The sequence below is a fragment of the Lagenorhynchus albirostris genome, chromosome 18, assembly GCF_949774975.1.
Source record: "Lagenorhynchus albirostris chromosome 18, mLagAlb1.1, whole genome shotgun sequence".
Lineage (NCBI taxonomy): Eukaryota > Metazoa > Chordata > Mammalia > Artiodactyla > Delphinidae > Lagenorhynchus > Lagenorhynchus albirostris.
Window position 1 is genome coordinate 69,240,404 of NC_083112.1, and position 16,709 is coordinate 69,257,112.

General features: G+C 38.3%; 1 protein-coding gene across 1 annotated transcript in view; it reads right to left on the reverse strand.

Annotated features, from left to right (window-relative positions):
• NALCN (sodium leak channel, non-selective) overlaps nucleotides 1–16,709 on the reverse strand; it is a 293,862-nt gene that overhangs the window by 63,631 nt on the left and 213,522 nt on the right. Inside the window, exons 17-18 of the mRNA XM_060129171.1 lie at nucleotides 16,416–16,554; nucleotides 2,263–2,336 (exon numbers count right to left, since the gene is read on the reverse strand). Coding sequence (XP_059985154.1) covers nucleotides 2,263–2,336; nucleotides 16,416–16,554 — 213 coding nt within the window. The remainder of the gene's footprint in view (nucleotides 1–2,262; nucleotides 2,337–16,415; nucleotides 16,555–16,709) is intronic.

Consider the following 16,709-nt stretch of genomic DNA (forward strand, 5'->3'; position numbering starts at 1 on the left):
ATTTGAACCATTGGCCCCAGGTGACTGTAAATATTTTCCTTTTCTTTTTAATTTCTCTTCTCTTTTCTTTTTTAGTTGTTGTTGTTGTTTCTGCTCAGGTACTCATAAATTTTCTCTTTTTAAAACCACTTCTGTACTTTTAAAAATCAACAACTAAATGTTCCACGCATAATGTCAATTAGCAGTAAAGGATGTATTTTCTAGCATTATTGTATATGTGCTTTAATATAACTTTGAGAAAATACTGGGGAGTCTCATCCATCCAGTCCATTCAATGTTATGACCCTGTGCACCCACAGAGGGAGTTTTTATTGCCAAACCAATCAGCGAATCTGTCAGAAGTCTGATCGTTATTTTTCAATTCAAATAACATGTTAACACAGGTCCCTGTGACATCCATGTATTGCTAAGGCCTAACTCTAAGGCAGATGAAGTCTTGGAAGGAAGTTTTCCAAAAATCTGTCGCTTGGATGGACAATAACGTGCTGCCGATGGGGCCCTCGTTCTGGGAAAGCCATGTGGGAACAGCCCCTGTGTTCGGTCACCCAGAGGACTGAACATCTCAGACCAGTGCACCCTAGAGCTTCACCTTTCTTTTGGGTGGATGGGAGCACCACCTTTCTTTTGTAAACTGGGAGAAGGTGGGTAAGAAAGGTGGTGGAAAAGGGAAAGTGGAAGGGCAAGTTTAAGAAAGAGTTCACAGGAACGGGGGTGTATGGGGTCACCTCCTTCCAAGGGTCCCTGTCTGCCTCTGCTCTGAAGGTCTCTGGGAACCTCTAGGACACCTTCTGGAAACGTATTCTGGGCAGGTCAGTAAGGTCACTTGATTCCTAATCTGGCAGGTAGACTCTGGATATTAGGATCTCCTCATGGGTGGTTTCTGGGTCCTGGGGGTGAACCAGAAATCCAGCACCCAGCTCATGACCTGTTTTGTGTGAGCAAGGAGAGTCTTCAAGACCCTAGGGACTGACTGTGCCATTACCGTGTCTAGTACAATTCCAGCTGGATAAAGAACCTGGAGGACCACGTAGTGTTTGAGGCCAGACTCGTGGTGTTATCTGATGGTAACGCCAGGATTGAGCCAGTTGGAAGCAAACTGAAGTTGGTTCACAGGTGGTTATATTTGCTCAGAAGCTCTCCTTTCTCTATTTCAATGAGACCTTTCAGTTTCATCTCATCATATTCTTCGGTGATAATATCTAAGCCCCAGAAATATTTATTCTCGTCTCATAGAAGGGACTCCAACACACACTCAACTGTATGCATGAATCGTCAGCCAACATAAAGAATAAATACACAGAATCCTGTCTCGATGAGTCAGGATTGTGTCTAGCATACAAATTTCAGGTAGTGTTACAAAGTCAAAATAGTTTCTCAAATCATATCTATTAGCCTTATTTCCTCATTCCAGTTATCCAAGTTATAGTGATAGAGATTCTGGCAAAACGCTTCCATGACTACTCTTAATAACTCAGGTGGAGTAGAAGAGGATCAAACTCCTTCCCTTTAGCACAGTTTGGACAGGGCTTCCTACTACGAATTTATCTATTAACCTTGTCAGCCATTCCACCTCCAGCTCCAATATTTAGGTGTATTTCTTATACATGTCTATGTAATACAGGAACGAATAAATTATATTCCAAATACTTATGCATTTTTATAATGGTCATGTTACTTTATATTAAAACATAGTCTTATAAAACATAAAACACAGTCTTATAAAACATAGTCTTATAAAATACCCTTAAGTAGCTAGCTTAATTTTCCTTTCTGATACTTCAAGGCAGATGTTAGAAAGTAGCATTAAAATTATGTGCTTATGCTTATTTTATAAGCATTCTAAAAGGGATATGCTTTTGATTCTTATAGATTTTAAATACATTTATTTTTAATAATTAAAACGCTTTCCCTTTTACCATATTTCCCTTAGATTGTGATTTGTCCTTCAGAGATCACAAAAGACAAAATCTGTAAAAATAAAAGTTATTTTCGTCTTTCTGTAAATGTTTATACTTATAATTTATTTAAAGTGCATGAAAGAGAAAAAATGGCTGATTGCATTAATAAAACATTACTTTTTCAGGAGAGACATTAATGATGTGTTTGACATTATTTTTAAGTACAAAGTTACCCAAACCTACTCTGTAGCAGAAAGTATATATTGATACTCAGAAAATTACTTCATTATTTTAAAAAAAGCTCCTTTTTACTTAACTTAATCCTATTTGTATTTAAATATGTATCAGTGTTAAACGATGTTACCTTAAAATTTTAGTGACTGCGGTCTCCTTTTCTAGAAGGTTCCTCGCCCTGATGCTGAAGACAGACTTGCGAAGCTGTAAAATCATGAGTGTGACTTTAGTTTCAGAATGTAAAGGGGAGAGGGAGGAGATATGGGGATATACGTATATGTATAGCTGATTCACTTTGTTATAAAGCAGAAACTAACACACCACTGTAAAGCAATTATACGCCAATAAAAATGTTAAAAATAAAAAAAAGAGTGTAAAGGTGAAATATACTGACAAATCATTACACACACAAAACATAACACTGAAAACAATACACATGAATTTTTTTCATCATGACTGATTCTATCGTTTAATTTTAATTTCTATCTTTACTTTTATTTGAATAGAACTGTAAACAAGCTTGTGAGGCCACGTGTCACAGCTTTGGGGGCGACACACTGGCTATGCTCGTTGGTAGTAATGTCTCCTTACATCCGAATAGGGTTTTCAGTTTCCAAAGAATTTAATGTTGCAATGACTACTGGACCCTTACTGCCGTCGTTTAGTAAAATATTGTCTAATCCACATTACATCTGATTCTGGGACCCAATACTAATCTGAATGATGAGTTTAAGAACTGTTTTGCCTATAGACATAGAGACAAATGAGACAAACTTTCAAGGTTTCTTCCTCCTTGGCGACGATGAAATTAACCCAGGAAAAAGGACTAAGAAATAAAAATCCTGGAGGCTGGCTACAAACCAGAAGATACACTCCACAGACTCAGCTCTGCACTGCTTGATAGTTACAGAAGATTGGTGACAGGTGTACAGGGATCCAGGGTGGGCAGGAAAAGGGCAGAGAAAGAAGAGAGAGAACACCAGCCTGGGAAGATTCAATAACTAGGAAGTGTAGCTGCAGACCTCAGGTACTTAGACAATGTCCCATTCATTTTGATCAATAGACTAGACTAGATTTCCTGAGCACTTAGTATGATTTTAGTGACTATTAGAGAGTCATGAGATTATCAGTAAAAAGCAGGGTACAGTAGCGAGTAAAATGCTAGGTGCTATGCACCATAGAAAAGATAAGGGGGGCTGCAGGGCTCTGGGTCGGGGAGAGCTAGGTGTGTCTCAAATAGTTAGCAAAGACTTGATTGAAGAAGTCGTATTGGGCCTTGAAGGATAGTTAAGATTTCTACAAGCGAAGGAAGCAGTGGGTGAAGGACTAAAGCTGGAAATGTGCACAGGGCAGATTAACTTGGTGCAAACTACCTGTGCAAGTGCTGAGCTAGGCGGTCCTTTAAGCAAGGAGAATGGAGGAAACACTTTCAAACAAATTTGAGGGAGGAAAATCAAGCAGGAGACAGAATAACTCCGTATTCAGAAAAAATAGAACATCCAGTTTCTCTTGAACAAGAGATGGGTAACTTGAGGTACAAAGTCACAGAGCTCCAGTCTGCAAACAAACCTATAAACGAATGCTATAGTGTCAACCCATGTGGCCATACTGCCAGAGCTGGGAAAGTGCTGGTCATCACACCACAGCTGACAACCTACATAGCATCATCACTAGCAAGAGAACTTTCCTATTTCACAGCAAATCTGTAATGAAGGGAAGGATCACTGCACACACTGGCAATTTCCCTCACGTGAGGAGAGGTGGTACACTCTTTTGTTTCCAATAATGAAAAACTGAGCTGGTTTCATTACTCACTAGAACTCTTGGGAGAATAAATTAATGTGTAGATAAGGAAACTAGAATGGAAGTCATTTTTTTCTTTTTGAAATTATATTTTCAGGGTAACACACAAAAGGCTGTTTACCATGATCGAATCATGAAACTTTCTTACATCTTCTCTCCTCTGCTGACGAGTGACTTTGTGCGTTGATTGAACCTCCCCGAGGTGACAGCACATCTCCTGAGGAACATTGTTTAGAATCACTTTGGAGATAGAAGACTCAGCTGAAAGTGCTCACCAGTTATGAAAGGGCCCAGGCTACAGAGGCCCCGGGAAGGCAAGTTTCAGGAGAGAACTGTGGATCCTACTCTTGCTTCATCTTCAAAGGACAAAGACAGGCCTTAGCCGTCTTTCCCCTAGTGTAAGGAGATGGTCTGAACTCAATCACCCGGCTTCTGCCCCTGTAATTGGGCAGCTGACACTTAAAACAGTGTTCTTCACGTTGGGAAAAACCTTTGTGGACACTGGGGACAACATGTGTTGTATTGTTTCCAAATTACTTCTTGCACTGCACATGGTTTCTAAAGGGCTTCCAAATCTCCTTTGTCCTAAACTTGAACCAGGCAAAACAGAATATGCTATTAATCTGTACCAAGGAGTCCTTGAAAATTGCTTTTGTAACTAACAACAGAGTAAGTAGAAGAATAAACACCGTAACAGAATAACTTCAATTCAGGTTTGGGATATTCTTGAAAGAAGAAAGGAGATATCTATAGCTATCTATCTACCTAATCTATCTACCTACCTACCTGTATTTGATAGCCTTGATATGTATTTAGAAACTGTTCTTTCTGCTGGTAAATAAAGAAGGCCTGTAGTGACTATCTAGTTCTCCTATTTCTTTAGTAAAGCTTCGCGCAGTTCTTTCAGCCGACAGCACCAGCTACACTGCTCTGCAGTGCCCTCTTCTGGCTCCAGAAGATACTGACAGGACCTGAAATAATGATCAAAGCACTTAAGGAATTACAGCTTATAAAAGGTGTAACTGTTCATTCTGGATATAAACCTATCAGAATTGCAGGACTTAAAAAGAAGGGTACGGGTGACATATTTACATAGCATTTGAATTGAAAAAAATAAAAGATTAGTTGAAAAGCCTCTTTCTTTGGGTGATTTTATATTTGCAAACCTGATACATTCAGCTCCACAAGATAACTGTTCTGTGACTGAATTAATAATCAAAAACAAATACATTAAATTTAAATGTTCAAACAAAACATAAGTGATTTTTTTAAGTCTTAAAATTTTAATTTACAAGATTGTCCCAGAATTGTGCACTTGAACATGGAATTCAAGACCCTGGAACTTCAAATCATTTTGCATAGAGTTATCTGTGGTTGAATACATTGGAGCTGAAGGGCATAGCAATGGACGGGTCGAGCCAATTTTCTGGCACTGCCTTTAGGTGTTTTAATCTACAGGTTCCTCTTTTTTTCCCCTTTACAGTTGAAGATCCTGGGCCATTTGACCTATAGCTTCCTGGAGCCTGGTTTTGCTAAGTGTACATTCATGGTATAGTTCACCATGTTCTTCTGTCCTCTGTACTTTCTGCAAATTGGCAACTGGATTCTGAGTTTCATCACACTCAGGTTTGATCTGAATGCGCATCATGTCTGGTTGTCCCTCTTTTTGTGATGTTAACAGTACTGATATTCGTTGCTTAGATGATTGATTCACCCAGTTTGTAAAATTGTCATTTCTTTTTCATTTATTAGTTGGATTACTTTTATAATGAGGCACCTCCTCACATGTATTATTTGGTTACTCAGCAGTTCAATTCATAAGGAGAAGGCAAGATACATGCTTGATTCTTTACCTGTCTATAGGATAGCATTCCCTCCCTGATTCTCTTTTTCTTGTAACTTTTGTAGGGAACTTGACTTTGATGATTTTCAGTTGCTCATTTTCATGCAAAATTTGTTTTCCTGCATTTCCAATATTTCTCTCCTAACTTCAGAGCTTCCTCTTCTGTTAGAATACAGGGATCAAGTGTGGGAGCTTTCTTTCTGGGATTTCCTGGCTCTGCTTTCACTCCCCCCTGACACAACCAATTTTATCTGGATCTGCTCTTTCCTTTATCACTCTTGTTATTTTTGATTCCACTCCTGGATGTTTTTCTGTTTCTTTAATTAATTTATTTATTTTTGGCTGCGGGCTTCTCTAGTTGTGGCACACGGCTTAGATGCGGTATGTGGGATCTTAGTTCCCTGACCAGGGATCGAACCTGGGCCCCCTGCATTGGGAGCGTGGAGTCTTAACCAGTGGACCGCCAGGGAAGTCCCCTGGATATTTTTCTTTAGTGTAGAGGGAAGAGGGTGTTTGCCTGTTCCCAGAAACATGTGATGCCCTGCAACTAACCTTGGCTTCTTCCCTACAGTGCTGTGTGTTATTGACTGAATGTTTGTGTCCCCCCAAAATTCATACGTTGAAGCCCTAACCCCAGTGTGATGATATTAGGAGAGGAGCCTTTGGAAGGCAATTAGGTTCAGATGAGGTCATGAGGATAGAGCCCCTATGATGGGCTTCCTAAGAGGCAGCAAGTGTCCTGTTGCTGGCGATCAATAAACTGCTTCATAAAACCTTCCCTTTGCAAAAGAAGTACACATATGTTAAGCATTATTAATGAAATGGAGCAAGGGATGGCATTTTGCAGTGATGCATTTGCCCGAGCTAAGATAAAGCAGTGACAAAAGTTCACAGAAAATAAGACATGTCACACCAAAAGGTATTTAGATTTAATTACAAATGTAATTTGCAAAATGTTTAATTCAGAGAAAAAATCTGCTTTTATCTTTATTATCTCTTTCTTCCTGATGTTTTAGTGTTTTGTTGGTTGATATTTTTCTAATTACCTGAGTTGAATACTTGGAAGATTAATGTCAACATTTATTAAATATGCATTCAAGGCTATGATTTTTCCTCTAAAAATGCCTTTAGCTACTTCTCATAAGTTTGATATATATTATGTTCATTATTTTTCAGTTCTAGATACTTTTTATTTCCATTGTGGTGTCTTCTATACTCCTTCAGTTATTTGGAAGTGGTTTTAAAATTTTTAAATGTGTAGGTGATTTTTGTGGTTGTTATTTGGTTTCTAATTTTATGTTGGTCAAATAACTCCTTCTCTAAGATACTGATTTGGTTTATATTCAGAATTCCTTTGTGGTGTAGTAAGTGGTCATGTTCTATAAATCATTCATGTGTTCTTGAATCAGAATGTATATTCTTTAGTCATTGAATGAAGAATTGTATAAATGGCCATAACATGAAACTGGTAAACTGTATATTTCAAATCCTCTAAATCCTTATTCATTTCCTCGGCTGTTTGATCATGTGTTGAGGTACTCTATTACATATTACATATCTTCAAATTAATCTTCATAGGTAGTATTATTATCTCTTTTTTACAGATGGGAAATCTGAGGTTCATAGAAATTAGGCTGTCTAAGGTTACCCAGATAATAAATTGCAGAATTATGATTAGAGTTCTGGATTGTACAGCCTTTCACTACATCATGATGTCTATGTAAAATGTCACAGTATTTTAAAAGTATTTTAAAAAGCAGTATTAAAAAAAAGAAGTATAAAGAAAAGAATTTTCCAAGCTATACTGTAATAAAACATTGTCTGCTTGACTTGGAAGATTTGGTTTGCACATATAACATGCTCTTACTTCTCTCAACTCCTAATACAAAATCTAAACTAGCCAATTTTTTTCTTTGTTCTATATATCCATAACTGATTTTCAGAATAACAATGCTGAAGCATGAAAAAAGATCAATGACCTTTCTAACCCATTAGAGCCAGGATGGTTTATAGGATTTATATTTTACATTTATTGAATCCTTAAAATCAGGGATCCATCATAACTTTTAGTTAACCAGAACATTAATTCAATTTATTCAATCACCTGGGAGTAACCACAAACCTATCAGGGAATATTAGATTCTTTTGGGATGCTCCATGCTTAGATCTAAAGAACCATCTTTCACTCTAGTGATCTTCAAAATGAAGCCATTAATATTTATTTGAGAAAGAAAACCACAAACGTTATAAATATTCAACTAACTTTTCTGATTTGGAGTTGTTAACAGTACATTTCTGTTGCTAAGTGGGAAAAAGTTTGAGAGGCCTTATTTTTCTTTTCTCACTTTAAAAATATTAATAGATTGATATTAAGTGGGAGAGAATTTATAAAAACATATGACCATTAAGCCTCAAATCATGGTCCAGTGAACAAGGCTTGATGAATGTCATTTCTGCTGGAAAGGTATAGTGTAATTATTATAACGAGCCACTTTATTGAATAAGTCTCCCACATAAAACACGGTAATTGGAACTGAGCAATTACTTAAAATTACACACGTTGAAGGTGGTACCTCATTCATCTGTATTTGAATTTTTCATGCACCTGTGAACTGAAAATTAATCCCAAAGTGCATACGACAGATCCTGTGCATGGCAAGATGTTTCCATAAAATAAACTTTTTGCAGAACTGACATTATGCTTAGAAAGAAAGAATTTTAAAAACGTGATTAGTGTTGGTGGCAGCAAGATTAAAATAGTCCTATTACAATGTATATAAAGGTGAATACCATTGTATTAGGAAGGTGTGTTAGGAAGGTTTGAAATATGTCTTAGAATGTGACTTTTGTAAAAAGGGAGTTTTAGATGATGGATCAAGATTTCTGATCTTAAGTTATTTCAACATCATAAATTCTGAATCCTGAGAAAATACCAGGCAGGAAAGTTAAAAATATATATAAAGATGTACGTGTACAAGCACATATGCAGACATGTGCACACACACACACAAACCTCCCAAATCTTTACTCTTCCTTTGGGGTCCAGGGCACCCCATACATGTCAGTCCCTGCTCTGTGTGTGAAACATCTTTTTGTCTTTCTGTGAATTCCACTAGATCATAAACTCCATATGATAAGGATGATGTATTCCTTGTCCACTACATTTTCCTCCAGTCTAGCACTGTGCATAGTTCAATTCTGAAATATATTGAAAGAATGAATAAATTTCTTAATATTAAAAGATAGCTCTGTGTTCTACCTTTTTTTTTTTCTTATGAAGTGAATCCTTAAAATAACAGATGTGAAGCAGGTAAAACTTACAAAGGAGGACTGCTTATTCTGAAATGCCTCTATTCACTTGAGATATAGGACAGTCTTGTAAAACTAGAAACTAAACAATTGGAAACTTCATTGGCTTGGCTTTTTGGCACTTGAATTTTATGACTGTGCTTTAGTCACTAATGCTTGTCATTGCAGAGTTGGTCAAATCTCCAACAACTTATATCTCAGCTAAACAAGTATAATAACTGATGAGGCAAAGCATGAGGGGAAAACATTATCTTCAATTATAAAAAAAAATTAGATATGTTTATATATAGTGCTAACTGGTAATAAAATATAATACATGCTAGGGAGATTTAGATTATATAAGTAAAAAACAAAATGACTTCGTGGTTATAGTTCATATAAACAGAAAGACAAAGACTGAAAATCTGCAGAGATTAAAAAAAGATGAGTGGATTTATGATTCTGGGAGAAAATGCCAGATGCTTTTAACCAAGCAGTTGTTTGTGAATTTAAAATCCATGGCACTCTGATAGTACAAGGAGCAGCTACTGGTCTCCAATTACAATTCAACTGTATTTGAACTTCAGATCCAAAGAACAAGAATGTCAGCAGAAGCATCAACTATAACACATTGAGACTTAATGGAAAATACAATTTATAAGTACGACTATACTCAAAGGGGAAGCATGTTTAAAAAGTAGAGCAAAATGTATATTTCAAAGATAGGTTTAGCTGCAACCTCAGCTCTCCCAGACCTGTTTTGGAGACTGTACCAAAAACACTTGATCAAAACCCTTCTATATTATGTATAAAAGATGCTTAATCCTAGACTGATTTACTTTTGACTCCCAATAAATGTGCACCTAAGGAATGCAAACAAATTACATATAATTCCAAACTAAAAATGATCACACAATTAAATATTCTGAAAAAACAATCATTGAGAGGGAATTCCTATCCTCGTGTTAGTTGAAAGCAGCAAAATGTGTTTTTAACCCATAACCCAGCACACTGCATATAAAAGTCCTCTAGAAATGATTGTCAAATGAAGACTGTGCACATAAATGCAGCCATATTTTAATTTGAGCTCACAAACGTACTGCAAAGATCAATACAAATGAAAAAAAAGTTGTCATTTAAATGAGGCACCTCCATTATTACTGTGAATAAGTGGGCAATCAATTATCTACTAAAGCATTTGTATACTAAAGAGAGAAGTGGTAGGGTTTTCATACTGGGTTTGATGGACACACTTCTTCCCTCCCTGGGACCACACTACTTTGTATCTTTGCGATACAGCTTCTGGTTAGTGGTAGTAACATGTAATCTGCCACTCTTCTCCTAGAGACGTGTCTTGAATGGCACTGCAGAGATGCTAAGCTATTATTTTAGAAATTTCTTTCAGAAGAGTAAAAGCCCAAAAGATGAAAACAGGCTATTCTCTTTTTTTTAAAGTGAGTTAACGTTCATCCTGGAAATTATAGATCAAGCTGAGCAACTTGCTACATGTGGAGTTACTGGAACAAACCATCAAATACTCTATGATTACGCAGAAAATTATAAAATGCTGTACGGCAATCAACAAGGTTTTGTGAACAGTAAACCTTTCCAGAACAATTTAATTTACTTCTTTACTCTTTTTTTTTTTTTTTTTTGCGGTACGCGGGCCTCTCACTGTTGTGGCCTCTGCCGTTGCGGAGCACAGGCTCTGGACGCGCAGGCTCAGCGGCCATGGCTCACGGGCCCAGCCGCTCCGCGGTATGTGGGCTCTTCCCGGTCCGGGGCACGAACCCGTGTCCCCTGCATCGGCAGGCGGACTCAACCACTGCGCCACCAGGGAAGCCCTAATTTACTTCTTGAGGCTAAGACACTAGGTAGATATGGGGGTTGCAACTGAAATATCATCAAAAATCAGACTAAAAAAAAATCAGGCTCATGGACAGTAAGGAAAATAAATCAGTAACTAACATATTGTGCTCAACTAGACTGTCACATCTGAAGGTTAATTTAAGTAAAAGTAATTTTTCTTGATTGATGAATATGTCTATTTGCTGAATCTGACTTCATGGCATGGTTTAATTAAAGTAACTTTTTTTTTCTTTTTTTTATTGGCTGTGCCATGTAGCTTGCAGGATCTTCGTTTCCAAACCAGTGATTGACCCCGGGCCCAGGCAGTGAAAGCATCGAATCGTAACCACTGGACAGTCAGGTAAGTTCCTAAAGTAACTTTTCTTATCTGGTTTGATAGGCACATATCATATGCTATGCCAGGTGCGATGCTAAGCATTTAACATATATTATTTAATTCTCACAACAAACCTTAAAAATAAGAATTATCTCTGTTTATAAATGAGGATTGGAACCTACATCATGTAATCAGTATTACTGGTCTTAATGACTATTCTATTCTGCTTCTCACAATCAGTTACATTAAGGAGATCATGCTGTCCATATTTTCCACATGCTTCCCTCCCTGCTTGGAGCAATTTGTCCTCTATGGCTCAGTCTTCCTTCTCCTGCAGGAAGGACTTAGGGGGTTCTGTCTCATGCTCCTCTAATAGTTTTTACTTTCATCCATTCACACGTGTTTCTCCCCATTAGACTAAAAGATTCAAAAGGGCATAGTTCACATCTCACTCGTTGAATTCCCATAGCCCAGAAGAGTGCCAGATGAATAACAGGTGTTCCATAAATGTTTGTTGAATGACTGAGTGACTGTTGAAGACTTATGGAAGTGTAAAGGGTAAACAAAACACAGTAATTACTTTTTTGTTTTCCTCCTCATTTTGTACACGTGTTAGCTATTAATTATGAAGGCTTACTATGGAACTTTCTATGTGTTTAGCAGAAAAGAGACAGGTAAGAGAGAGAGCAGACATTGCTCTATTGTTGGAGAAATAAATCCTCACTGTTCTTTATCATATGGGTTCTGATTACGGTTCTGAGAAGTGCAGGGATACAAGGGGGTGACTGGGACAGCCCTCATCTCTCCATCTGTCTCATGCTGATGTGACTCTGTGATGGGCCCTCATGTTCCCCAGACACGGCAGATTCTGACCCCAGAAGTGGCTCCCCAGCCAAGACAGCAGGGCAGAAAGACCAGGGAGGTCCGTCAGAGACAGAGAGTCCTTAGATCCAACCACAGTGGAAACCTTGACGTTGATGAGATGATTCACTTGAGGACAGAGTGAGCTGCTTTTATTAACAGGGTTACTGGAAAGCCAAGTTCACATCTCAGTTTATGCAAGCACTCTACTTAAGGAATTGAGGGTTTAATTCCAATAATACAGAGGGAAAAAATGAGTAGAAAACCACTGCCTGATTCCCTTCTGCTTGGAAACTAGTAAGACTCCTCTGAAGATCTGCAGGTTTATCCTTTAATCAGGATGACTTGAAGATGCCCTTGAAGATGCCCACGGGGGTGTAGGGGAGTGGAAAGGGAAAGAGATGTGGGAACTGGGACTTGGGAATGCCTTTTCTGTGGGGTTTGGAAGGACACCCCAAGGGAAAAGAGGGACCACACTGTTTGCTGTCTTTTTCCTTTAGGATCTGAGCAAACCACACAACGCTTAAAAGATGTTACAGTTTTGTTTGCTCATTGCTTACAGAGAAGGACAGGTATTTTAAACTACGTGATAAAGGTAATCAGACAGGGCTATTTTTAAAAACATGGTCTTTGCAAAGTGAGGTTGCCATGGGAATTCCTTACAGTTGTTCAAAGCCAGGGTAATTACTTGAGAAAATCTTGCCTAACATGTGCTTTTGTGTTTCCACATTTTGTGTTGCTTAATCAAACAACTCCACCTCCACCCCTCCTGGCTTTTGTTGTCAGGTTTTCCCCTTAACTTGTGATGTCCAAGTTCCTGGGGACTCAGTGTTTTCCTTGGCAAGAGAAAAGTGAGTCCCTCTAGTATAGAGGGTGTCAGAAGTTTCTTCCTGACAGGTAGTCGTTAAGAGAAAACTTTTATTTTATTGCTCCTTTGTTCACATTATGAGAATCACCAAAAGCCAGCCTCTCTTTTTCTTTTGATTTCTTACTACTCTTTGGGGAAAACAGCCTCTGTTTGCAGGGGGCCAGGAGAGTTTCTTCACGCAGAGTGAAGGACCTTGCTGTCCACTTGATAATGACTCGTATTTCCAAAGGCAACTGGAATGTAATAAATTTGCAAGTGCTTCCCGAAAAATACTTTATCAGGGGAGCTAACGGTGGTGTGGTCTCTGTTCAGGATTTTTCTCGTGTGTTTGTGTATTTTTGTTTTTAAGTGGCTTTGGGGTTTCTTAGGAAAAACGAAAAAGGCTTGCCATATTTAAAAATACAGATACCAGACTGCTTTCTCCTCGATTCCTACTTCCCTTAAATCCTTACCACTGAAATTCATTGAGTGGAATTCTCTGTTTTGGGTTTCCCTGGCCCAAAGCCCTCAAGGATGACAGATCATTAGTATTTATAAAGAACACCAGGAGCTCAAGCTGGAAACGGGATGGTGAAAGGAACTGTTAAGTCTACTTTCCTAGCAGCCTGAGGAAAGTCAAAGCTTTAAGAATGGGTGGCGGCATGGTAAGTCTTTTTTGCTGCTGCCCCAACAGGGTAGCTACTGCTGAGATGAAGAGAAACTATGTTCCCTATGTGCCCCTTTCCAGATGCTGAAGGCTGTAGAAAGATAAACAATATTGTTCTAATTGTAGTTTATCTACATATGGCCAATGAGCCTGACAGGGGATGAAGGGCAACTTAACCATGGCCGATCACCGTCCTTGTATAAGACCATGTATTGTGTGTTTGAATCAACTGACTTTATAGATGGGGGACGGCCCGCAGTCTCCAAGAAGTTCTAGTCTCTTTAGAGCTGAGGGACTTGGATCCCGCCCCCAGGATCAATGTCTTTGCTAGTTCATTATATTTTAGGGGATTATGAGAGAGACAAGTGTAAGATTACAGAATAAAGCTATAATTGTTATCTTACTTTCAGTTAGTTAAAAATAACTGTTAAATGAGAATATAAAAAGAAGCCACAAACATAGAAGGATGAAAAGTCCCCTTAGACACCCCCCCCATCCCACTCACCTGCTAAGAACCTTTTTATTTATTTTTTCTCACCAATTTCAAAATATTTTGTTCAGGAAATGTAAGAGACATTATCTTTTCCCCTTTAGAGAGAAAATTAAATTTCACAGACTAAGATTTTAATTTTGTATTTCCAGTGGGATATCGTTACTCGGGATTTAAAAAAGCAAGTTGTGGATTTGCCGTGTTGGGCATCCATGATATCGACTCTTGGCACTCTTCCTGGAGAGGGCTGGGTGCAACCTGAGCCCAGACTGGGGCTTCACTGCACACCCTCTGGCTTAAAGTTTTGCCTTTGAAATAAATTTAGAAAATAAGCCATCTGTGTTCTCATGTGTAAAATGCAATTTCAGAATGATTGTCTGAAACCAGGCCATTATCCTCCCACTTGCTTATCCACTAACATAGAAACTTTTTTTTTTTTTTTTTTTTTTTTTTTTTTTTTTTCCGGAAACGCGGGCCTCTCACTGTTGTGGCCTCTCCCGTTGCGGAGCACAGGCTCCAGACGCACAGGCTCAGCGGCCATGGCTCAGGGGCACAGTCGCTCCGCGGCATGTGGGATCTTCCCGGACCGGAGCACGAACCCGTGTCCCCTGCATCGGCAGGCAGACTCTCAACCACTGCGTCACCAGGGAAGCCCAACATAGAAACTTTTTGCTTCTATGCCTTGTGCACAGTATTGCACAAACATAACTACGGGGAAGGGACATGACAAGTTTAGTGACAATTCTTTTAGAAGAGTACAGTCTTCTGAAAGTCTTTAAGGAGAGGTAACAGTATTGCGTGCGTGTGCCCCTCTCCACACACATTTCATGATTTTTTCACTCAAACTTTAAAAGCAAAGGATGATCTCAGTTGAAATCAAATTAGTGGCCTGAAAGATTAAGCAGAACAAATATTTCAAAACACAGAAGAAAAAGAGAGATAACAATCATAAGAGAAAAGTAGGGGGAAAAAAGGAGCAGATGGAAAAGTAATAATTGAACAAATAATAAATGAAAATTTCTTATATTCTTAGTTGGCAAACTGAAAAGACTCCCCAGTTTGGGCAGTTTTGATGATAAAAGACATACAAAGTATATCCTGGTAAAGTTTTTGCACTCCAAGGAGATGTAGAAAGTCTTACAAGCTTCCCAAGAGAAACCAGAAAACCAACCAACTACCAAAGAAAAACCGAATTACTTTCACATGGGAAAAAAAAATGACATTGGCATCAGACTTGTCATCTACAATCTTGGAATCTCTAAAACAGAGGAATAACACCTGTAGATAACTGAAAGAAAAGAAATAAATGAAAATTCTTGAGTGAGAAGAGACACACTACAAAGGAAATCATTATCATCATAATTGAGAAGAAAATCAGTCAACTACAGCAAAGAAACAAGGAATCGGGGAGTGATAAAGGGCAGAAGTTCATTTCATTTGGGGAGGAGATGAGAGAAAAGGAGGAGGAGAGGAATAAGTAAAGGTCCTTTGCAAGGGTAATCTTTGGAGAATGGGGAGAAACAGAATCTTGGAGAATGAAGGAGCTGCTATTTTATTTTCACATAATAGAGAAATATGTATTTGATGATATGCCATAGAAAAAAGGTGGCAACAATTTAAAGGATTAAAATAGAAACTAGGACTTTCAAAGAGAAATACTCGCAAGTGAATTAGATGCTTTTGCAAACAAACTCTAATGTGTAATCTCTTTCACAAACTCTGCTATTGATCTTTCATTTTCTAACTGTAGAATCTGGGGGAAAAAAAAATTCCCTATCTACTTTTCAAATGATAAAGACATAGGTAAATCAGAACATGAATAAGATAATGTGCCTAGAGATAATTCCTGCCACAGGCCTTAGTAAACTCAATAAATGACAGTTATTTGGACTAATTTTAGAGAAACTTGGCTCTGGTTAGTCTCCCTGGCATAATAACTGGAATAAGTAAGGTCTCCTGCAGAAAGTAATGTACAGGCCACCATTAAACCTGGGCTGAACTTGAGAGCTCAGAGCCCTTCCTTCTGCACTTGAGAAAATGCAGGTTTGGGGAGGCTTTTGATCTATTGGAAGTCACCCGGCTGCCACATGGCAGGGCTCAAAAGCTAACCTGTAGAAATGCAAATTTTAAATTAACAAATTTACAAATGTTAGGTTTAGTAATTTCTCCAACCACTAAAATTATTTTTTTCATTATTCTCCTGAGACATTAGATTTCAGGACCCCACCCAGTTACGTGGTTCTTTTCTCTAACACACAGGCTTAAGAAAAATCTGGTTATTTGAGACAGTGATTCTTACTTTTTGGTCAATGTACTTGTCCTCAATCGCAGACCGTTTGGAGTGATCACAGGATGAGGAAGAGGTAGATGGAAGGCTTCGTAAGAGGCAGCAGGTGTCCTGTTGCTGGCGATCAATAAACTGCTTCATGAAACTTTCCCTTTGCAAAAGAAGTACACATTATGTCAAGCATTATTAATGAAATGGAGCAAGGGATGGCATTTTGCAATGATGCATTTGCCCGAGCTAAGATAAAGCAGTGACAAAAGTTCACAGAAAATAGGACATGTCACACCAAGAGGTGTTTAGATTTAA